Source organism: Alligator mississippiensis, chromosome 4 (assembly GCF_030867095.1).
Source record: "Alligator mississippiensis isolate rAllMis1 chromosome 4, rAllMis1, whole genome shotgun sequence".
Lineage (NCBI taxonomy): Eukaryota > Metazoa > Chordata > Crocodylia > Alligatoridae > Alligator > Alligator mississippiensis.
This window is the reverse complement of record NC_081827.1, coordinates 104,076,817-104,096,837: the sequence shown is the minus strand read 5'-3', so window position 1 is coordinate 104,096,837 and position 20,021 is coordinate 104,076,817. Positions and strand designations below refer to the sequence as shown.

At 39.2% G+C, this 20,021-nt stretch overlaps 1 protein-coding gene across 2 annotated transcripts in view; it reads left to right on the top strand.

Annotated features, from left to right (window-relative positions):
- CRY1 (cryptochrome circadian regulator 1) overlaps positions 1-20,021 on the top strand; it is a 64,749-nt gene that overhangs the window by 15,741 nt on the left and 28,987 nt on the right. For both annotated transcript variants that reach the window (XM_019489586.2, XM_019489585.2), the window contains exons 2-3: positions 15,607-15,715; positions 17,623-17,765. In XM_019489586.2, the coding sequence (XP_019345131.1) occupies positions 15,607-15,715; positions 17,623-17,765 (252 nt within the window). The remainder of the gene's footprint in view (positions 1-15,606; positions 15,716-17,622; positions 17,766-20,021) is intronic.

The window sequence follows — 20,021 nt, the reverse complement described above, 5'->3', positions numbered from 1 at the left end:
CTGATGTAATGATGTGTATATGTGTACATACTGTGTGGCTTCTCTGCCTTCTTGTTCTTATTCTTTCAACTGCATGAATACAAAGATTACAAAAGTTCTGCCCCAGAAGTGTGGGGTGGGGGGGGTTGTTTTTTTTTTTAAATAACTTGCCTTCCTTACAGGAAAAGAGGGACTGGGCAAACAACACTTTAAAATGTGAAAAGCACGTTTATCCCTAAAATGTTGACTTTCTAAAATAATTTATCCTTCTCAGTAATTAATGCATTCATCCAGAAGTTTGTGTAGCATTTTTATTTTACAAAGATCATAAGCTTGAATGTGCAGTTACACTGTACTGTATAGACCGAGGAACATGTTGCACATGCCAAACAGTGATGCATAAAAAGACAGTCCTTGACTCCTTCATTAATTAGGGAAGACTGCTGAGGAAGAGCTGCTTTAGTGGCAGAGGTGATTTGGGGAGGAGTATCTCAGGAAGTTTGTCCTGAGGTTATTCAAAGGTCCTATAAGGCCTTGAATTACGTTTTAAGTTTATGCACGGTGCAGATTAATGCTAGTGCACCCTCTACTGCAAATGATTTTTTAAAAAATAAAGTCCTTGTAACACATGAAAGAAATCATTATGTCAGTGGTCTTGTGTAGCATGAAAGGTAGGGGGAAGTTTTGGATCTTTTTCCCTTCCCTTTTGTTAGATGACTTCTGATTTGCAAAGATAATTCTGCCAACCTTTTCCTTTTACTCTTTCCACATGTTGTTAACTTAATTCTTTAACTAAATGTTTTCAGGGATGTCACTCAGAAAAAATGTCCTTTGCTATGAATGTGTTCTAGCTTTTAAGAAACAGCTGTTTTTTGACCTGTGGGTTCAGTAAACTAAACTACTTTTAAATGCAGCATTTTTTGTTATTTCCCTTGCCTCTTTTCCTCTTCCCCCCACCCCAATTATTCAAGGACCAGGGCAGATTTCATTTACACTTGCCTTGGGGTTGAGATATAAACAACATTTCAGTTCTGAAAGGCCATGGCAGGAAACTGTGATTCATATGTTTTAGCAGTGGAGACTTAGTCTTGTGTGCCCAACTGGTATTAAAGGGACATGACCAGTAAGTAATTCATTCAGTTTTAAGAGGTTTGGGTTCTACCTCCTGGCTATGCATAGTTCTGTTAATATTTTGAAAGTTTACTGATAGGTTTCCTGTTTTTCTTGCTTTCCTTACCCATTATTGGGTAACAAACATTCAAATATGTGAAACTGCTTTTGTTGTTCCTCTGAAACATGACATAACTTATACATTGAGTGTTGTCAGTTTGTTTCACCCACTGTCATCTTCAGTTCTAGAAAATGTAAAACCCAAAGTGTTCCACAGTTAATAGTGTTATGCATGAGGTCGTAAGTTGATGCATGCAGTATTACTTCTGCTGTATTCTTGTGTATAGTGAATGAGGCAGCTAAACTACATTTTTATTCTTGTTCTTAAATCTGAGTAGAACAGATCTCTGATTTAGTTACAGCATACCTTCCAATCTCTTGAGTTAAATGACATGTGAATAGGAGGAATTGGAAATTTAGTTAACTATAGTGGTCACAGCTGCTGTAGTTCGTCAGCGTAGCTAATTTTGTCTAATGGCCATTTGTACTGGAGGAACCAGTCAGTCTCTGCTTGCCAGTCTTGAAAGAAGCATGTCACATGTTAACCTATATTAATTCACACAACACAGTTCTAAATCCTGCCAATCTAAGAATTCTGTGTTGGAGGTGAAGTTAATAAGCTTATGGTTTTCTTTAAACAATATTCTGTTGTATAAGAATTTGGCTTACAGTCTCAGCAACCTTGGTTGGTTGTTTGTTTGTTTGCTTGTTTGTTTATTTGTGGGCAAAAAGGCAAGCTTTCCCTAAACTAAAAAAAACCCCCAAAATATAAGGAAACTTAAATTGGCAAGAATTTTCAGTGGCCTGTAAGAGAATAGGTGAATCTGGGGTAGGACTTAAAGTAACAAAGTGTGTTTCTCATCTAACAAGGAAGATTCAATCGAAAGTGACCCTCTTTTTTCTGTCATAAATACGTACAATATTCAGGTTCCCAAATACAAATGTTTCTTAATTTTGAACAAGTGTAGACTAGAAACATTTAAAACTAAATCGTCAGAGCATATCAGCTCTTCTTTGTCCTTCTTTGCATTTTAAATGAAAAGGCTTTGGTTTTCTAAATTTATTGTAAGGGAAATAAAAACATAACCTCTTTTTGCTGTCTGTGGAAGCCAAGCTGACAAATTGCAGTAAACTGTAGTTGATCTATTAGATATGTATATAAACAAATCTGTTTATTGAAATCAAGTATGGAATTCATATGTGCTGAATTAACCAGTCATTGTGATTTCTAACTTTAAAGGAAAATAAATAGGCCGTATGCAAATTTAGATTAACTGCATCATCCATGAATTACAACCCCGTATTATTTCTCCAATTTATGTTTCGTCCTACATCTTGCATTGTGAAACAACTTGCAAATGACCTGGGTTAAGAAGCAAGTATTTTTTAATGAACTAAGTTGGGGGTGGTACTGTGATTGGAAAACAACAAAAGTAGTGCCTATATTTGAGAGATTGTGGGAGGAGAATGTGATCTGGGCAAATGTAAGACCATTAATGTAATTTATGAGTGTGCAAGGCTTTAGAACAACTTCTTGAAGAAAGTCATGTGAAGAAAAGGGTGTACTGTAAAACCTATCTAGTTTGAAACAGAGGGAACCAAAAAATACAGACTTCAAAATAAAGGTTTGAAATAGATGTACCAATATATGTATGCAAACGACTGTGGGTACGTACAGACTTACTTCACCCACATATGGAACTTAATTGATAAAAACAGAGTGAGGAGTTATCCCAGTGACTAATTAAGCCAATTTTCATGTGATGTATCACAAGGAGTTCCTAATGAAGACCAGCAGCAATCACCTAGGGGCCCTTTTTTCCTTCTGCTTAGATCAATATAAGTACAGAACTGCTCCACCACACCCACTTCCTGCTCCCCTCCCACCTCCCAATTCCATCAAAGTCCTGCCCACTCAGTATTCCTGATCCTGCCAACACCCAATCGTGCATGCAACTGGGGCTGTTGTCTCCAATACCAAAGTGCAGTTTTCCACTGTGGGATCAGAGGTAGTTTTGCAGGACTGGGGATGCCAGATCTGTTGGAGGAGGGGTGGTGGAGTGGTGTGGTGGATGACCCGAGCAGGGTGCAGGGCCTGGGGCAAAATCAACCTACATGGGGCCCTGCCCCTGGATGCAAGGAAGCTGGTGGCGGATTCAGACTGGGAGAGGGGTGTGCCAAGCAGCTGGCTGTGACGTCAGTGGCAGCGCAGAGTTTCTGCAGCTGCTCTGCCCAGCTCAGCAGGGCCTGGGGAGGTTGCCCTGATTCGCGCCCCCCCCCCCCCCCCCCCCCCCCCCCCCCCGCCCCAGGATGGCCTTGGACAGTTCTGCACTTAGCTAGATCAAAGCAGAAGAAAGAGAGCCCCATGATCATCGCTGGTTTACATTGGGAGCTCCTTGTGCTACATGCCATGAAATCTGCTTAAATGCAGATCTGCTTTCGAATTAACAAGTTGTTCCTGGTCCATGGGACCAGAAAACAGCTTCGAATTTCAAAGTAGACCTATTTTGAATTATCCATATCATAATGCATCCAAAAAGCTATCCTTTTGGTTGGGGAGTGACAGTAGCTTCAAGGCATCCAACTCTTTGGATTATCCAGTATCAAACTAACGGGGGTTTTGCTATATATGGAAAATGGAATGGAACCGAACTTCAGTTAGGCATTTACAGTGGTATCTTGTGGACAATAACTTCTAAAATTGGAGAAGACAGGAGATTGGTAGAAAATCTGTGAAATGGGTAAGGAACTGATAGAAGGAATGTTGAAAGAGAAAGCACCAGGATAAAAGTGAGGTAGGAGTAAAGGTGGTGGTTTTTCTGTGTCTTCCTCAACCCAACAATTTTTCTTGGGACTGACTTAAATTTAGTATTTTCATTGAAGTAGGAATTTGTGAATGAAAACTTGCGGATAACGAAATTGGGACACCTCATCAATGCCAAGGAAAATCGAGATATCATGTAAGAAAGAGTGGATAACCTAAAAGACTAAAGTAATGGAAATATGAAATTTAATAATTCAAAGTGAAAGAGCCTGTACTTAGGGACCAGTAGGCAGATTTTTCTGTTATACTTTGCGAGCTCATCTGTTGGAAATAACAAATGAGAAAGACCTGAACAGATTAATTGACCATTGGAGGAATATGAGCTGCCAGTGGGATGTACAAAAAAAAAAGGTTATCCTAGGATGCATCAAATGAGGTGTTTCCAGTAGATATAAAGAAGTATTATTGCCATTGTACAAGGTGATAGTGAAAATTTACCTCAAAAGTAATGTGCAATTCTGTCACCTGTATTCAAGAAAGATTAATTCAAATAGGAGCAGCTGCAGAGAAGGGCTGTTGAGAATATTTTTAACTAACTTCCTGTAGTAATTCTGTACTACATGCAAACCAATTTGTACTGTGGGAGAAAACCAAAGAAATCAAGCAGTTGGTAATTTGGGGAAACAGAGGGATTTTGTCTGGCCCTTTCTGGCAAAGGGAACGAGTGGCATTTAGTGGTGCCATGCATCCCTTGGATAACATCAGCTGGAAATTAATACAACTCAAGCAAAGTCTGCATGGTCCTCAGTTGGAAGGGCTTTCCAGAAGGGTGTGTTGACTCTTTAAAATACGTGCTTAAAACAAAATGTTATTGAGGTAAGTGTACTTTGATATTTATGTAGCACTGGAATTACATATATTAAAATACATTTAAAATGATTTGCAGTCTGCAGGGAGATGAATAGCCCAGAGAAGAATGGCACTTCATCCTTGAAACAAACTTATTGATAACCAGCCTTTGGTAGAAGGACAATTTATTCACAGTTCACGTGACCAGACTCTGGAATAGACTCCTGGGAGGTGGTGGTACAGGCACCTACCCTGGAGATGTTTAAAAGGAGACTGGTCGCACACCTTGCTGGGGTTATTTGACCCTAGCATTCTTTCCTGCCCAGAGCAGGGGAGCTGGACCTGGTGATCTCATGACATCCCTTCCAGCCCTAAATTTCTGTGAATCTGTGATGGAATGCACAATGACTTGGTTGATTTCAGATTTCATGTAGAAATGTTGATTCTGGTTTTCCTGTGTGATTTCCAGTTGATGGAGAATGTAACCTACCTACCAGCAGGCAGATATTAAAAATCTTACCCATTATTGCTCCTGTTCAAAGGGCTTATGTGTTGCTTTTGAGTCATTTTTGTATATAGCTGATGCTCAGATTGCAAAATGAGCTGGGACAGACCCATGTGCCTATTGGTTCTAGCTAATTGCTTCTTGGCCTCATGTGGACTAAGATCAAATGTAATGGCAGTTTTTATAGTGGCAGATATTCTGGTTAGGGGAAACACCACAGTTCAAGCAGTCTTTACTGTTAAAAGCTCCAAAGAAAGCCTGAAAATAAATACTGATGCAGTATGACTAATAACACATCAGAGTTTGTGTAAGGTGGTATGGGTTTCTTCCAATCTCTACTCTGCTTCCAGAACAGCTCAGACTTTCAGTTTGGCAGTTACATGCTCTATCTATGTGATATTTGATATCATTACCTGATGAACTTCTACAACTATGCTTAACAAGGCTGTCTTTTTGCCATGGTGTACAGGTGGCATTAAGGAGAAGAATCTTGTATTGTTAAAACTGTAGCCAAATAATTTTATGATGCCTTCTCATTCTGCCCAAATGTAACTTTTTATTAAATAATGAAAGCGCACCCTGCCTGGTGCATGGAGAATAATAAAAATAAATGTCACTATTTGATACCTTTTGATAGCATTTGAAAATCTCATGCTATATGTAAGCAAGCTGCAGAACTTGGTCTGGATTTAAATGATAGGATAAAACAGGCATAAAGGAAAGACCTTGATCTGGTAATAGGAAAAAAAGCACTGTGGCCCAGTGCTAGAGGATGTTGGATAGTGTACATAACACTTAAATCCTGTCTGAGCTTAATCATCTTACCATTTTACAAGAACATACTGGCCTTCTGCATAATGACTGATTGCTATAGACCAGCGTAACAGGAAAATACACTGGCATGACATTCAAATGTCTGAAACCAGGTAACATGGTATGTAGCACAGGCAGTCTTGCAGTAGTTCAAGTGAGTGCTTCTCCATTAAACAAATCCTGTCTTCTCTGCTTTGGTTATATGGAAGTGAATATAAAGAATATGTCTAGCTAAATTTTAAAATCCTGTTATTCTGTTAGTCTGGAAACAAAACCTTAACTGGTCTTCCAGTAATTGTTGAAGTTTTTAAAATACCGATAGAAGCATATGTATTATAAAAGGGCATTTGTGTTGACATGATAACAAATTGACAACTTTTTCCCCCCCTCTGCTCAGAAATTTGGTATTCATCATAAGAATTTATAATAAATGTGAAATTATTTAGAAAAGTGATTGACTTAAGGCCAAGATTTTTGAAAGTGAGTGACCTTAGTTCCTTATTTAAGAGACTAAATATAGGTAGAAGTGTCATGTTCTTCAGAAGTGCTGAATGTCTAGCAAGTCAAACAGTGACATTGACTCTACATGAGGTCAGTGGGAGTTTCTGGGTGCTCATAGCTCCAAAAAAACCCAAATTGTTTTTATTACTGAGCCTTAAGAATTTGTCTTCAGGCTGAAACTATTTTTAGAAAAAAAGGAGATGTTATTACTTTCCTTGGCAGTTTGAAGTTTGTTTTTTTTCCCTATGGAGAATGTTTTAAATATTAGAGAGTCAGTACTACTAAAACTTATTGGATATTACTCTTGGTTGCTTGTTGTCAGTACTTGTAAACTAAAATTCCAACTGCCAGCTCTCTTTCTTGAGTTGGACACCTGTGCATCTCAGTTGCATCTTAATTACAGCTTTAGTACATGTTAAATGGATTGGTTGTTGGTGGTGTGCTTTGGGATGTGAAAGGCAGGAAGTAGTGGGGGGTTTTAGATTTCAGAATGGAGGCAGAGCTTACAGGGTTAGCAGTTTAGGAAAACTACATTTCTGTTGTAAACTGATCAAATTCTAAATTGAGTTTTGATTGTTAGAATTTTAGCAGTTCATGCATACAAATTCATAGCACCTCAAAATAAAGCTTGCATGAATGGATACCATTAGTGGGGGGATTCACATATTATTCTTACTAATTTTTTTCTTGAAGTTTATTTAAAGAAGGATTTTACTTAATAAACTTGCTCCTATTGCTGGTGGTGGAATCTTTATCCTGAAAAGTAATATCACTTGCTTTAAAATGTTGTAACATTATTTCAGTTCTTTAGGAGTTATTTCTCCAGTATTTGAATACCTTCTAGGCAAAATCAATAGTGATGGCAGAATCACTAATGGACTTCTGTTAATTACTAGAAGATGCAACTCTGACCAGCAGGTGTACACAGAATTACAGAATTTGGCTACAGTTTTAATGTGGTACAGTTAATTATCTAAATTTCTCTGGTGATTGTACTTTGGTAGAATACAGTTTGCAATAAGCTTGTACATTTTGCTTTGAAACAGGCTGAAACTAAAGCTTAGTTTGTATATATAGGGGCATGAAGGGTTTCAGGTGTGATGGATCACCAAAAAAAAGGGGATTATTTGGCATTTAAAATAAAGTATCCAAATAATTCTGAATGATGCAGCCAATGTTTCCCACACATGATACAGGATAACCACTGGTTAGGTTAGTTTAAATCAAATTAAATTGAAAGGCAGTACATTTAAAATAGGAAGAAATGTTTCATACTGTACAGGAGAGATCTTTTGGAGTACATTGTGTCTAGAAATCATGGTAAATGAATACTGATCATTTTTCTTGCATAAGTTACATGAGTTATTGAATATATCAGCCTCATGTAAACTTATTTACTGTGAAGGGTGGAAAGGCCTCATGTTCCCAGTCAAAAACAAACACTGTAGCAAGCCGAGTAAAGTTTATCTCAGTAGTCAGCAGCCTTTTGGTGGTAGCCCAGAATGACCCAGTCCATGTCTGAGGAGGGCTAATACCAGGACCTGGCTGCTGCTGCAACCGCTTCTTCCTGTGGTCTGGCTGTGGCATGGACAAAGATCCCCACCTGTGAAACACCACTGAAGTTCCCTGGGTCTTCAGGCTGTAGATTGCTAACCCTTGGTGTATCTTACTATAGATTTAAGGCTCTTGACACTGTCTCCTATAGTTCCCTCATAAGCAAGCTAAGGAAATAGTGTAGCTGAAACTACTGTAATGAGGATGCGTAACTGAACACAACCATCGAACCAAAGTGTAGTCATTCGTAACTCAGTGTCACGCTGAGAGGAGGTATCAAGTGAGGTTCCCCAGGGGTCTGTCCTAGACCTGGTATTCTTCTGTATTTTCCTTAATGACTTGGACAATGATATCAAGTGTATAGTCATAACATGGACAATGCCAAGTTGGGTGGGGTAGCAAATGCATCAGAAGACAGGATTAGGATTCAGCTGAACCCTGAAAAAACTCATCCAAAATAAATCACAAAAAATTCAATAATGACAAGTGCAAGGTTCTGTATTTGGGAAGGAAAAATCAGATGCCCAAATACAAAATGGAAACAAAATTTTCCAGTACTGCAGACTAGAAAGAGCTGGAGTTTATAGCATGTTTCAGCTGGATATAAATCAAGTGTGACATTGCCCAAAAGACTGATTGCAGGCTGGGACCTATTGTATGAAACTCACACAAAGTGATTCCTTTACTCCCCTTAAGCACTATTGAGATGTCACCTAGAATACTGTATCCAGTTTTGAGCACTGCCCTTCAAGGAAGATGTGTTCAAACTGGAAGAGTCCAGAGGAGAGCCGCAAAATTTTATTAGTGACCTAGAAAACGACCTGTGAGGAAATGTTTGAAGAATTGGGATTGTTTAAGTTGCAGACAAGTTTGATGAGGGATTTGATAAATCTTCAAGTACAAACAGATTGCTATAAAGAGGATGGTGACAAACTGTTCTCTGTGCCGTGAGGGACAGGACAAGCTGTAATGGACTTAAATTGTAACAAATGAGATTCAGGTTAGATATTAGAAAGAACTTTCTAACAATGAGGGTAGTCAGGCACTGGAACAGACTGTCTGAGATGGTTTAAACAGGATGATCCTGCTTTGGACAGGGGGTGGACTAATCCTGAGGTCCTTTCTAGTCCTATTTTGCGTGATTCTTTGATTTCCTGTAGGATTTTTACCTTCTTTCGGTTCGCCTGTCCAAAGTAGGAGGTTGGTTGGAAGTTGTTTCAGGTTGGGTTGACTAACAGACTTGTCTGATGAGGCTATTTGTGTATTCTTTCAAGGCATGCTTAGTGAACTTTTAACTTTCAACACTTTTTTTTCTTTCTTTCTGCAGAGTAATGGAAACCCCTAGAAACAGTAACTTCTTTCCCCCTCAGCCAGCCAATGTTTTCTTCCATTTGAAATGTTGTCTAGTTTTGTAAATCTTCTGCTTTCTACATAAAGTCAAAAATACTTTGAGCAAAGTTCTTTGTAGTAGTATTTAAATAATTGCTTCTAGTTTCATTCAAAATCCTTTCCTTCATAAATTTTAGCTTTGGTGTGTCAGCCTAGAGATTAATTTTCAGGTTGACAGTTAAAAAAAACAGAAAATATCAGTAACTTGCATTGGTAAGACCAAAAGTTTAGGAAAGCATATGTTCAACTATGTATGACCATATGATGTCTCTTTTCAAATATGTAATGCCAGTAATTTAGTGGTTGTCCACCTTGGGCTCTATATAAGTCTTTACGTGTTACATTTAAACATACTTAAGTGAGCTGTGCAAGGTTCAAGAAATGTGTAAACTGAGCAAGCTGGAGTTTTTCACTAGCATGAAATTTAAATCTAGAACCTTGTCAGCTGTGCAGGCTTTAAAAGCTCTGTATTTAGGGCTGTTTTTTTTTGTAGCAGGGCATGTGATGTTATAACAACTTCGTGGAAATTACAGTGTTGTAATTAGTTAGGACAGGAGGGGAAGAATACTGTATCTTACTGAAACTGAAGGTGGAATCTAGGGAGAAAAACACAATTGCCCTAACTGGATTTGGTCCAGAAGTCAGGGATCAAGGCAGAGTTCCGCAGTTGTTTTTTTTCAATGTCCTTGGGTGGATATGAATTTATCTCTTAGTAGAAGTGCACCAATATGTTGGTGGCATATTGGATTGGTATCAATAAAAGGTTAATTATCAGCAAGCAGCTTTTTTTTGACTGGTATAGCCAATAACGTCACCGATAAATGCTGTGTGCATGCATGCAATTGCAGTATGCATGCAGCCAGGAATGCAGCCCAGCAGTGTGGAGAGCAGCCTCCTGCTGGCAAGTCAGGGGAGGGAGGGACCATGAGGGGGTCAGCTTGGGGCAGAGAGGAAGGAAGTGGGGCAGGCAGGCACTGCCCAGCCAAGGCAATGAATGTGACCCTGGAGCAAAGTGGAGCTGTGGGCAGCTCATCCGGGGGCTGTGGGAAGGTGGAGAGGGGGAAGCATGGGGGGTCATGTGCCACCCTCGCAGACTTGTGCACGGGGCAAGGGTAGGTTGCCCGCTGCAGGCTTGGAGCCATGGGCTGCACCAGCCTCTTCCTGCCGGGGGGGATGCTGCGCCAGGGCTGAATTCAGGGCAGGTGGGGGTGGGGCAGGCAGTAGCACTGGGATGGGTAGCTATGGGGCATTTTAGGGTGTCTATAGCCCACCCCATAGCCACCCCAAACGCAGCCCTGACCCAACCCTCCCCCTCCCTCCCCCCTTCCCCTGCTGGAAGAGACTGGTGCAACCCTTAGCCCCATGCCTACAGTGGGTAGCCCACCCTCACTCTCCACACAAATCTGGGGGGAACTGCCCTCACCCCCTGTGCTCCCCAGACAAGCTGCCCACAGTTCTGTCCTGCTCCTAGGGTTGCATTCACTGCCCTGGCTAGGCACCTATCCCTGCCCCACTCCCTCCCTCATTGTGCAGGCCTTGATCTGCCCCCCCTTCCTCCCCACCCATTGCTATTGACACACTTTGTGCTATATAGAAAAGGGAGTCTAGCTTATTGTCAATTTAATACTCCCTTTGTATTCTTATCACACAGTTACCTGTTATAAATATTAACTCTGACAGTAGTGGTATTAGATGCATAATAATCTCCTCAGATGTAGCTGTCACTGCCTGACAGATGTATGTTAAATGGTCTCTGTTCCAAAACTCTGATCAGATACAGCATTAATGCCTTGAATGCTCTGGAGGAGAGAGATGCCAATTCTAGAATAGTGGGAGATATAGGTTTATAGATAGTAGACTTCGTTAGGTAGGTGGGCAGTTGTTTTATAAGTTAGTATATGAATTTCTGGCTTGAAATGCCTATCATTCAGTTGTAGGCAGTAGAAATGTCCTTGAATTAGACTTAAATGTTTGTAAGAGAAAATCTTTCCGAGCAGTCTGTATTAAAATACTATTTGAGTACTGAACTTTCCAGTAGGTCAAAATGCCTTGCAGTGCTATTTCTTTTTTAATTGAAAATAATTTGTATTCAAATAAAACAAAGGTAATCACATTTTGGCAATGACTAACTGAAATAATTGCTGTGGTGTATCTTCATAGTGTGTTGAAAAGTTGCTCCTTAGAAAATGAAGAGTGAAAATTTGAGCTGTCTAGTGAAAAATAGGACACTGTGTGTCTTCATATATGTACAGAAGTAATGGTTTGAGAAATTTGCAGGCTGTCTTTTAAATGTTTTTCATAGTAGAGATTTTCCATAGAACAGGACAATGTTACAGTCACAAACCTTTCTTTTTAGAAAAGTGTTTAAATTTTTAAACACATTGGGTGCTGACAGACATTTTTTGGGGGGGAGACCGCGGGGGAGAAGCGCTCTACCAGAAGTAGTAACACGTTACTTTGACCCAGCTTCGCAGCATTGGGTGATTCAGCCATGCTTTTTGGCACTTTAGCTAAAGCTAAAGGTTTTTCCACATCTGCAAGCAGGGAATTAAATTTAACAAAGTTGGTTGTAGTTTGTTCTAAAGCATACATGCAGTTCCTCCTGCAGCATCAAGCTTCATTATTTATAACTTACTAATTTTTGTTACGTGTCCCATTTGTGTAAAAATGTCTGATTGTCAATCACTCAAACTCGGAATCCATCTCTACTCTCAGATAGCAGGTTTTCTTATCGCAACTTTAAAGATGTTATAGACCAATCTAGCAATGCCATTGTTCTTTGCTTATGCCTTCAGCGACAACTCTATTGCACTGGAACTTTAAACAAAAAAATTGGAAAATGCCCTTATGCATCTGAAACATGATCTGGAGGATTAACCAGAGCAAAATTATAGAATAAATCTTTTGCCTTGTACTTTTGTATTTAACTTGGAGCTTAGCTTTTTTGCAATATCAGCTGACTTTCCATTTACTAAAATACAGTGCTATCTTAAGCGTGGTTCAACGTCTTAAGAGTGATTATGTAAAAATAGTATGTTCTTAATAAACGCTTCTACTCCCTATGAGTAGTCAGTGCTGTGTTTAGTATGAGGAGAAAAGCTTGGTGAACATAACATCTACAGTTATGTCAGAGCCCTGCTAAGAGGTATAACAGAGGAGATGTTTGGAACCAACAAAACAAATACAGATTAGATAGTATTAAGGACAACTTTATGGACCTGGAAACAGAATTAAAGACTGGATCAGTACACTTAATCTTCTTGGGTAATGTTCTGTCCTGAGTACAGGTTAGATGCTTGATGCTATTATTGGTTACATTAGGAAGGGGGAGAAGAGTAGGAACGAAGAGGGAAGAAAATGAGATCAGAATACCAAGATCAAAGAAATGACCTTTTGGCCTAGTATACAAATGGGATTCTGTCTCTTTAAAAAGTTGTTTCCATGTGGTAGGAGCGGCAGAGAAGATGAGTTCAGATTTATTCAGTGGGAGTAGACTCTACACCTATTATTTGAACCTGACCCACTTGAAGAAATATTACTAAATGGTCAGTTTGTCTGGGAGGAAAGGAAAGAAGAAATGGAGGAGTAATGGGAAAAGACCAGAAATTTATTTTTAAATTAAATTTTGTGCAGTAAAGAGAACATACCAGTGCAGTGCTACAGTGTCTACTCTAAAAATAGAGGAGTTGCAAATTCAAAACCATTCCGAGTTCATATTTAAGGTCACTTTAGGTCAACATGTGGCTCTTCCAACCCTTTGGCTGCCTTCTGAGGTAGATAAAATATATTATAGAATCTAGATTATCTTCATTTATATGCATTCTCTTAAGCAAGAAGGTGTTCCTACTGTATGTCTTCATCGTCATTACTATATGTCTTCATTGTAAAGGAGGATTTCACAAAAAAAAAAGTACTCCTTCCCTTTTGGAGTTAAAAACTGTCCTCATTTGTTTTTGGGAGTAACATTCAAGAACCTAAGATGTCAAGTTACAATATCAAATTTTTAAATGTTGGTTGGGATTGGGGAGGAGAAAGGGTCACTCAAAGTAAAATTAAAACAGATTATCCAAAACGATACCTGGGAGGGACAGTGATTAGTTGGATATGATTTATTATTCACTTCTATTGACTTTCTGATTTTTCTTGCAATTAGTTCAGAGAAACGGAACAAAAAATGGAATAGAGATTTATTTATTTTTTAAGGTTCAGGGAAGTAATCCTACGTTCTTCAGTGAAGTTCTCTTCAGATTCAAGTTAACAGAAGAGAGTAGATATTCAAGTTGTCCATTAAAATAATTAAAACAAACCCTAACAACCACTGTATAGACAGATTTAAAGTATTAAGCAGTTAACCGCGCAAAAATTAAATGAAAATAGTGTTTGAAAGTAGACCATGGTCAGGCATGCACATACACACATGCATGTGTCCCAATAGTTAGAAAGACAGTACAATCACTCGGTATGGTAAAGTGTTCTAGCTTTTGTAAGAACTGTCTTCTGCACTTTCTCCCATATAGCACACCCCGAAATAAAGGACCCGCCTTGTTTTTGGAAGGCAGTGTGTAGAAAGAAAGACTTTTTGGGAATGCTTGTACTGGTGGTAGAGATGCTAAAAATGGTTAAATCTGTTAATTGCAAATTGTTTGTTGCTATCCTTTATGACCGAGGGGGGGGGGGAAAGTATTAGTCTGCATTTATTAAATTGGATTGCTTAACATAATTAGCATAAGCGGCTGGCAGTAGCTAAAAAGTACTACTTTTTCTTCTTCTAACAATAGCAATATTTCACCAAACTGAAATGACTATGAGTGGTTAAAAGAAATAGACTTTTTATCTTCCAACTTCATTTGACAAGTGTCAGTGTAGATCTTCTTTAAATTTTTGCTTTTGTACATGTTGACTTTTTTTTTTTTTTGAGGGGAAAGGCGGTAGGGTGTGGGAAGGGGGAAGGGCACCTGGGTTTATATGTGAATAAATCCATCAGTTCCTTGTCAGTGGGCGTGTCTATACGTGCTGATTTAAGGTGCATTAGCCATTTTTTAGGATTCATTAAGGCTGTGGGTCTACACATGCATGCTGTTAATCACGCTTAAGTTTTGATATCTGTCATAAGGCAAGTATCAAATTTAGGCACAATTAGGTAAAGCACCTTCATCCGCGTGTAGACACCTTAACGCCATCTGTGTTGACTAGACACCCTAATGTTGTCTATGTTGACTGAGCGGGCCAGAGCCGAGCCTGTGGGGCTCCATGCTGTTGCCAGGCACCCACAAGAAGACGAGGCAGGTGCTGTTCTCCAAGGTGCAGACGCTGGAGCTGGAGTGGCAGTTCTGGCAGCAGCGATATCTGTTGGTGTGCCAACTGACTTGGGACTAAGGGTGCAACATGGGTGGGGCAACACAGGCAGGGGCTCAGCTTTCTTCTTGGCCCACCAGATCCAAGGCTGAACCCCTGCCCACGTTGCACCCAGCCTGCCTGTCAGTTTATTTCCTTATTAAATATTTCTGCTGGATGGATAGCCAAGATGCATGAAATTTGTAGTATTTTCCAGAGGTAGCAATAAATCTCTCTTTAGTGGCTGGAGAGCCTGTTTGTTTAGTTTTTATTTGTGAGGGACTTTTCCTCAGAACAGATCTGGGATCTTTTAGTCTGACCTCACATATACTAAATTTTGGTAATATTTTAGGCTGTTGTATGTTGTGAGGCCGTACTGTGAAAGTTTTCTAGCATTTTTTCTAACAATTGATTTCTGTTTTACTGTTGGAGTGCATTAACTGCAACTACATGTGATGGCTATGACCACCATGCAACCCAAAGTTTAAAATGGGGCATAGAAAACTAACATGACATTGCTATTTGATTTCTCAAATTAAACATAACCAAATGCATTTTTGTTGCAAACAATGGTCATTAATAATTTGGACGATAATGTGTAGGTATGATTGAAGTCTTCTGTGAAATGTTGGAAAATGGGTAGTTTCTATTTGATTATTACTTTTCATTCTCCCTCCCTAATTCAAAATGGTCTGGATTATATCAAACAATAGATGCTGATTTACGATAAGATAATTCTTATTCACAGGTTCCTGCTTCAGTGTCTTGAGGATCTTGATGCTAATTTGCGGAAATTAAATTCTCGTTTGTTTGTGATTCGTGGACAGCCAGCAGATGTGTTCCCTAGACTCTTTAAGGTGAGCTCTAATATTTTTGGAAGAGCATGTTCTTAATGCAAATAGTATAGGTTTGTTTTGTTTTTTTCCACTGTGCAGTGTTTCCACTCCTTTCAGAATTTTGGTATTCAGTATTGAGCAGTTTACAGCTGGGAGTGCTTGCATCCTCTTGTCCTTTAATTTGTCACTTTCTAATCTAGTCACACTCCGTGAACGCCTGAGTTTCAGATTAGAGATTTTGATCAGACTTTTTTGAAAAAAGTGTTTTCTGGCAACTTAATTTTGATGACTGATGCCATATGAGTTAATCGAACTGTTTTAACTTTGCTATTGCTCTATGTAAAGTATAACTTGCTGAGTATATAGAACCGAATGCCACTCCTCTTTCCTCTCCTCCCCCTCCCCCCCCCCCCCCCCCAAACCATAGAGGAAGCTCTTAGTCTGGATATATTATCCCAAGTTCTTAGACTGAAAGTTGAACAATTCAGACAAATCTCTAATGCGATATCCTTTATAAAAGTTAAATCCTTTAGTTGATATTTACGAGAGAACAGACCCAACCAGGGGGCGGTATTATTTCTCTCTCTGTGTTACCTCTGTGTATCTCTCACCTTACTGGGTTTGGAGATTTTTTTTGAAGAGACAAGGAAGAATTTAACATTTTAGATATGTTCCTCAAAAGAAACAAACAAACAACCCCCCCCCCCCCCACATAGGACATGCCTTGTAATTCAGAAGTCATAACTTCTCTTGTTGTATACAGTAAGTTATGGTTTAGTCTCTAAACTACTGGTTTTCAAATTAATTTTGGTAGACATTTCTTATCTTCATTCTGACACTTATGTCCACATACCAGTAAGCCTCCTAGGAATTTAAATGGTACTTGGGTATTTAAATTTGACCCAGTTTTCAAAAAGTGATTTTAGTTGATCCTGCAAGTGGCCACAAAACTCCTTAGATGTCTAGGATCAGTAAACACCCGCATTTTGGCTTGAAAAGATCCCTGGGCTCCTTGACTTAGGCTGGTGCATGTGTTTAGGCGGAATCCAAATCAAATGTCTAAGTGCATAACTCCATACCTAAGCTTTATTATGATCCAGTTTGGTGCTGAGAAGTTCTAGAGTCTGCTGAAATCCCATATCTCTTAGACTGGTGACAAATGTTCATTTAAAGGTATGATGGGATCTGATCCCTGAACCCAACAGTTATGCCATGTTAACCCAACAAACCCACATGTTATGCCAAGTTAACCCAACAAACCCACATGTGCATGGCAGGAAATGCAATTTTGGGATCACGGATCAGATGCCAGTTGCACCCTAATGCCAGTGTAGGGGAAACCTGGGATTGTGGTCTTGTGCTGTCCCTGTACTGGCAAGTTGAAAGCTGGGTGCTTAATAGTCAGCTGACTGTCGGCTCATGGGAAATGCACTGGGGCTACTTGAGACTGGTGTGGTCCACTCGCACATTCTATTTAAGGCACAATAGAAACCACAATTATTACTTGTATTTTGTGAAATAATTTTGTAACTTATTTTCTGTTCTGTGGCACCATTAATTGCCTGCATATGCAGCTGTGTTACTGTTTAAGATGTGATTAACTGCATGAAACGTATTTAAATTGTTTAGGTTTCTCTCTTTAGAACTTGGCCTCCTGTGCCAGTGAAATGACAGGCATATTTCAACAGTAATATTTCTATTTTTATGAGGATTTGGTGAAAAATATTCTGAGTATAGCCTAGCCTTCTCCCCTGCTGTCTTTTTTTTTAAGGTGTTTGGCTCCATAACAGTTGAGAGAATTGTTAAACTTGTACATAAACATAAATACTTTTCCTCCTTTCTGTGTAATGACACTTTTTTTCCTATTTCACTTCCAGGAAGTTGCAGTGTCTAATTATTAATTTTTTTTTTCACTCCTTCTGTTTCAGGAATGGAACATTACAAAGCTTTCCATTGAATATGATTCTGAGCCATTTGGGAAGGAGAGAGATGCAGCAATTAAGAAGTTGGCTAGTGAAGCAGGAGTGGAAGTCATTGTTCGAATTTCACATACATTGTATGACTTGGACAAGTAAGTTACTGTTACAAACATTAAAGGTGCCTCTTATGCAGTGTTGTGTCGTCATATACTGACTTTTCTCCAAAAAAGCGTTTTGTAGTTCTCCAAACAGGAAGCAGAAACAAGTTTTAATCTTTCCCCCTATAAAATAGTTCCATCTTCATTTCCATACTAAGTAGAATTCTGCAACTATAAAACAGGTCAGAGAAGTTGCAATCTGCAGTGCTGTTCTTACAAATAAAATGTTTTAATCTCACCATTTTTGGTGTATAAAATGGGTGCTTATTGTCCTTGTAGTGAAATGATTCACATTTTTTACTAAACCTTAAAAAGTATTTAGAGAGAGAGAGAGAGAGTGTTTTCCTCAAGGTTTATATACTAACTCTTAATGTTGCTTCACAAGATCAGGGTGATAAAGAACCTGCTACGAATATTAAAGGTCTGGATAGTTTTCTCTCCTGTTACAATCTTTAGTATGCAAATAAGATAATTACAGTCCCTTCTCAAGTGAGATAATTTTGCATCAGTTATTTTGTCAAGCATGCCATTTGTCAATCACACATCCACTAAAATGATTGGGGATTATTTGATCTCTGTATTACCTTACATAACATCTTATTTATAATTTTCCAGAAGCAACTGTTTTAATGGATTAGTTTTAGCTCCCTGTTATATATTCATATAATCCATAAAACATTACAAAGCATGGGTCCCGTGGTAGATGTTGGCAATTTTATTTATATTATAGTTACCATTTTCATATTATTATGGATAATACCAAATTTATTTTAAGCTCTTAATAGATTGTATGTGTTCTTTCAGTCTGTTGAACCCAGTGGCTGACTTCCTCTAATAGTTGAGAAACGTTTTAAATGATTTCACCTATACAGTGTGTTTCTACTACCCTGCTTTAACATTAGGATATGTTCATTTAAACTGTTTTGTTGCTTTGAGGCACATCTGAAGCTGATCAGATGTTTTAGAGAAAAAGTGGAGCACAGAAACTGTTTGCTTTTTAAGCACAGGATCATAGGAAAGTAGGGCTGGAAAGGACCACCTCATAAGGCCATCTAGTCCAGTCCCCTGCTCAAGGCAGGATCACCCCTGACTAAACTATCTAGCCATCTAACTAACTAGCCAAGTGTCTGTCAGACCTACTGTTGAAAACTTCCAAGGATAGAAATTCCACAGTTTCTTTACATAGCAAGTTCCAATGCTTGATTTACTTTTTATAATCAGAAAGTTCCTTCCAATCTAAATTTCCCCTGTTGCAGTTTGAGGCCCTTGCTCTTAGTCTTGTCCCCTAGGGCCACAAAGATGCCATCTCCATCCTCTCCATAATCGCCCTTCTGGTATTTGAAGACTGTTACCAAATGCCCCCCTTCCCCCTCAGTCTTCTCTGCTCTGAACTAAAAACTCTAGTTCTTTCAGCCTTTTCTCAGAAGATTTGCTGAATAGTTCAGCCTTCTCTGCATCATCCACAACTAGACTGCCTTCTGTATTCCATAAGGGGTCTATGGTTTCTTTGGTCTTCCTCTCACTTTTGACATACTTCTAGAATCCCTTTTTATTGCCTTGTATGTCCTTTGCCAGCTGCATCTCAAATTGTGCCTTGGTCTTTCTGACTTTCTCCCTGCATGCCCATGCAGTGCCCTGGTACTCTTCCCTAGTGCTATGACCAAGATTCTTCTTTTTATAGGACTCCATTTTTGAGCTTCAACTTGTTGAAGAGATTGCTTTCTAGCCAAATTGGTCTCCGGTTATACTTCTCATTTTTTTTTCTTTGCTTTGGGATAGCTTGTTCCTGCACCCTTAAAAGGGCCTCCTTTAAAGTAGTCAGCTCTCTGGGATTCCTTTTCCCCTCAGACTTGCTTTCCAGGAGATCCAGCCCCCAGTTCTCTGAGTTTGTTAAAGTCTGCTTTTCTGAAGTCCAGCATCCTTATTTTGCTCCTCTCCTTCCTTCTAAGCAACTTTCCACCTTCACATTCTCAACCACTGCCTTCTTGCTTCTGAGCAATATCAAGAAGAGCTTCCCTTCTAGTTGACCTCTCTACCATATGCATCAAAAAGTTACCCAACAAACTCCAAGAAGTTGCTGGTCTGGTTGTCTGCTAGGCCTGCGTGCAGCTTTGGTTGCTGATTCAATTTGGTGACCAAATCTCTGCACCCGAATCGAATTGGGAGGCCCTTTAATCTCTACGAATCGAATTGCAACCCTCCAAATCAATTTTGAGACATTCGGAAAGATTCGATGATTCGGACATAAAC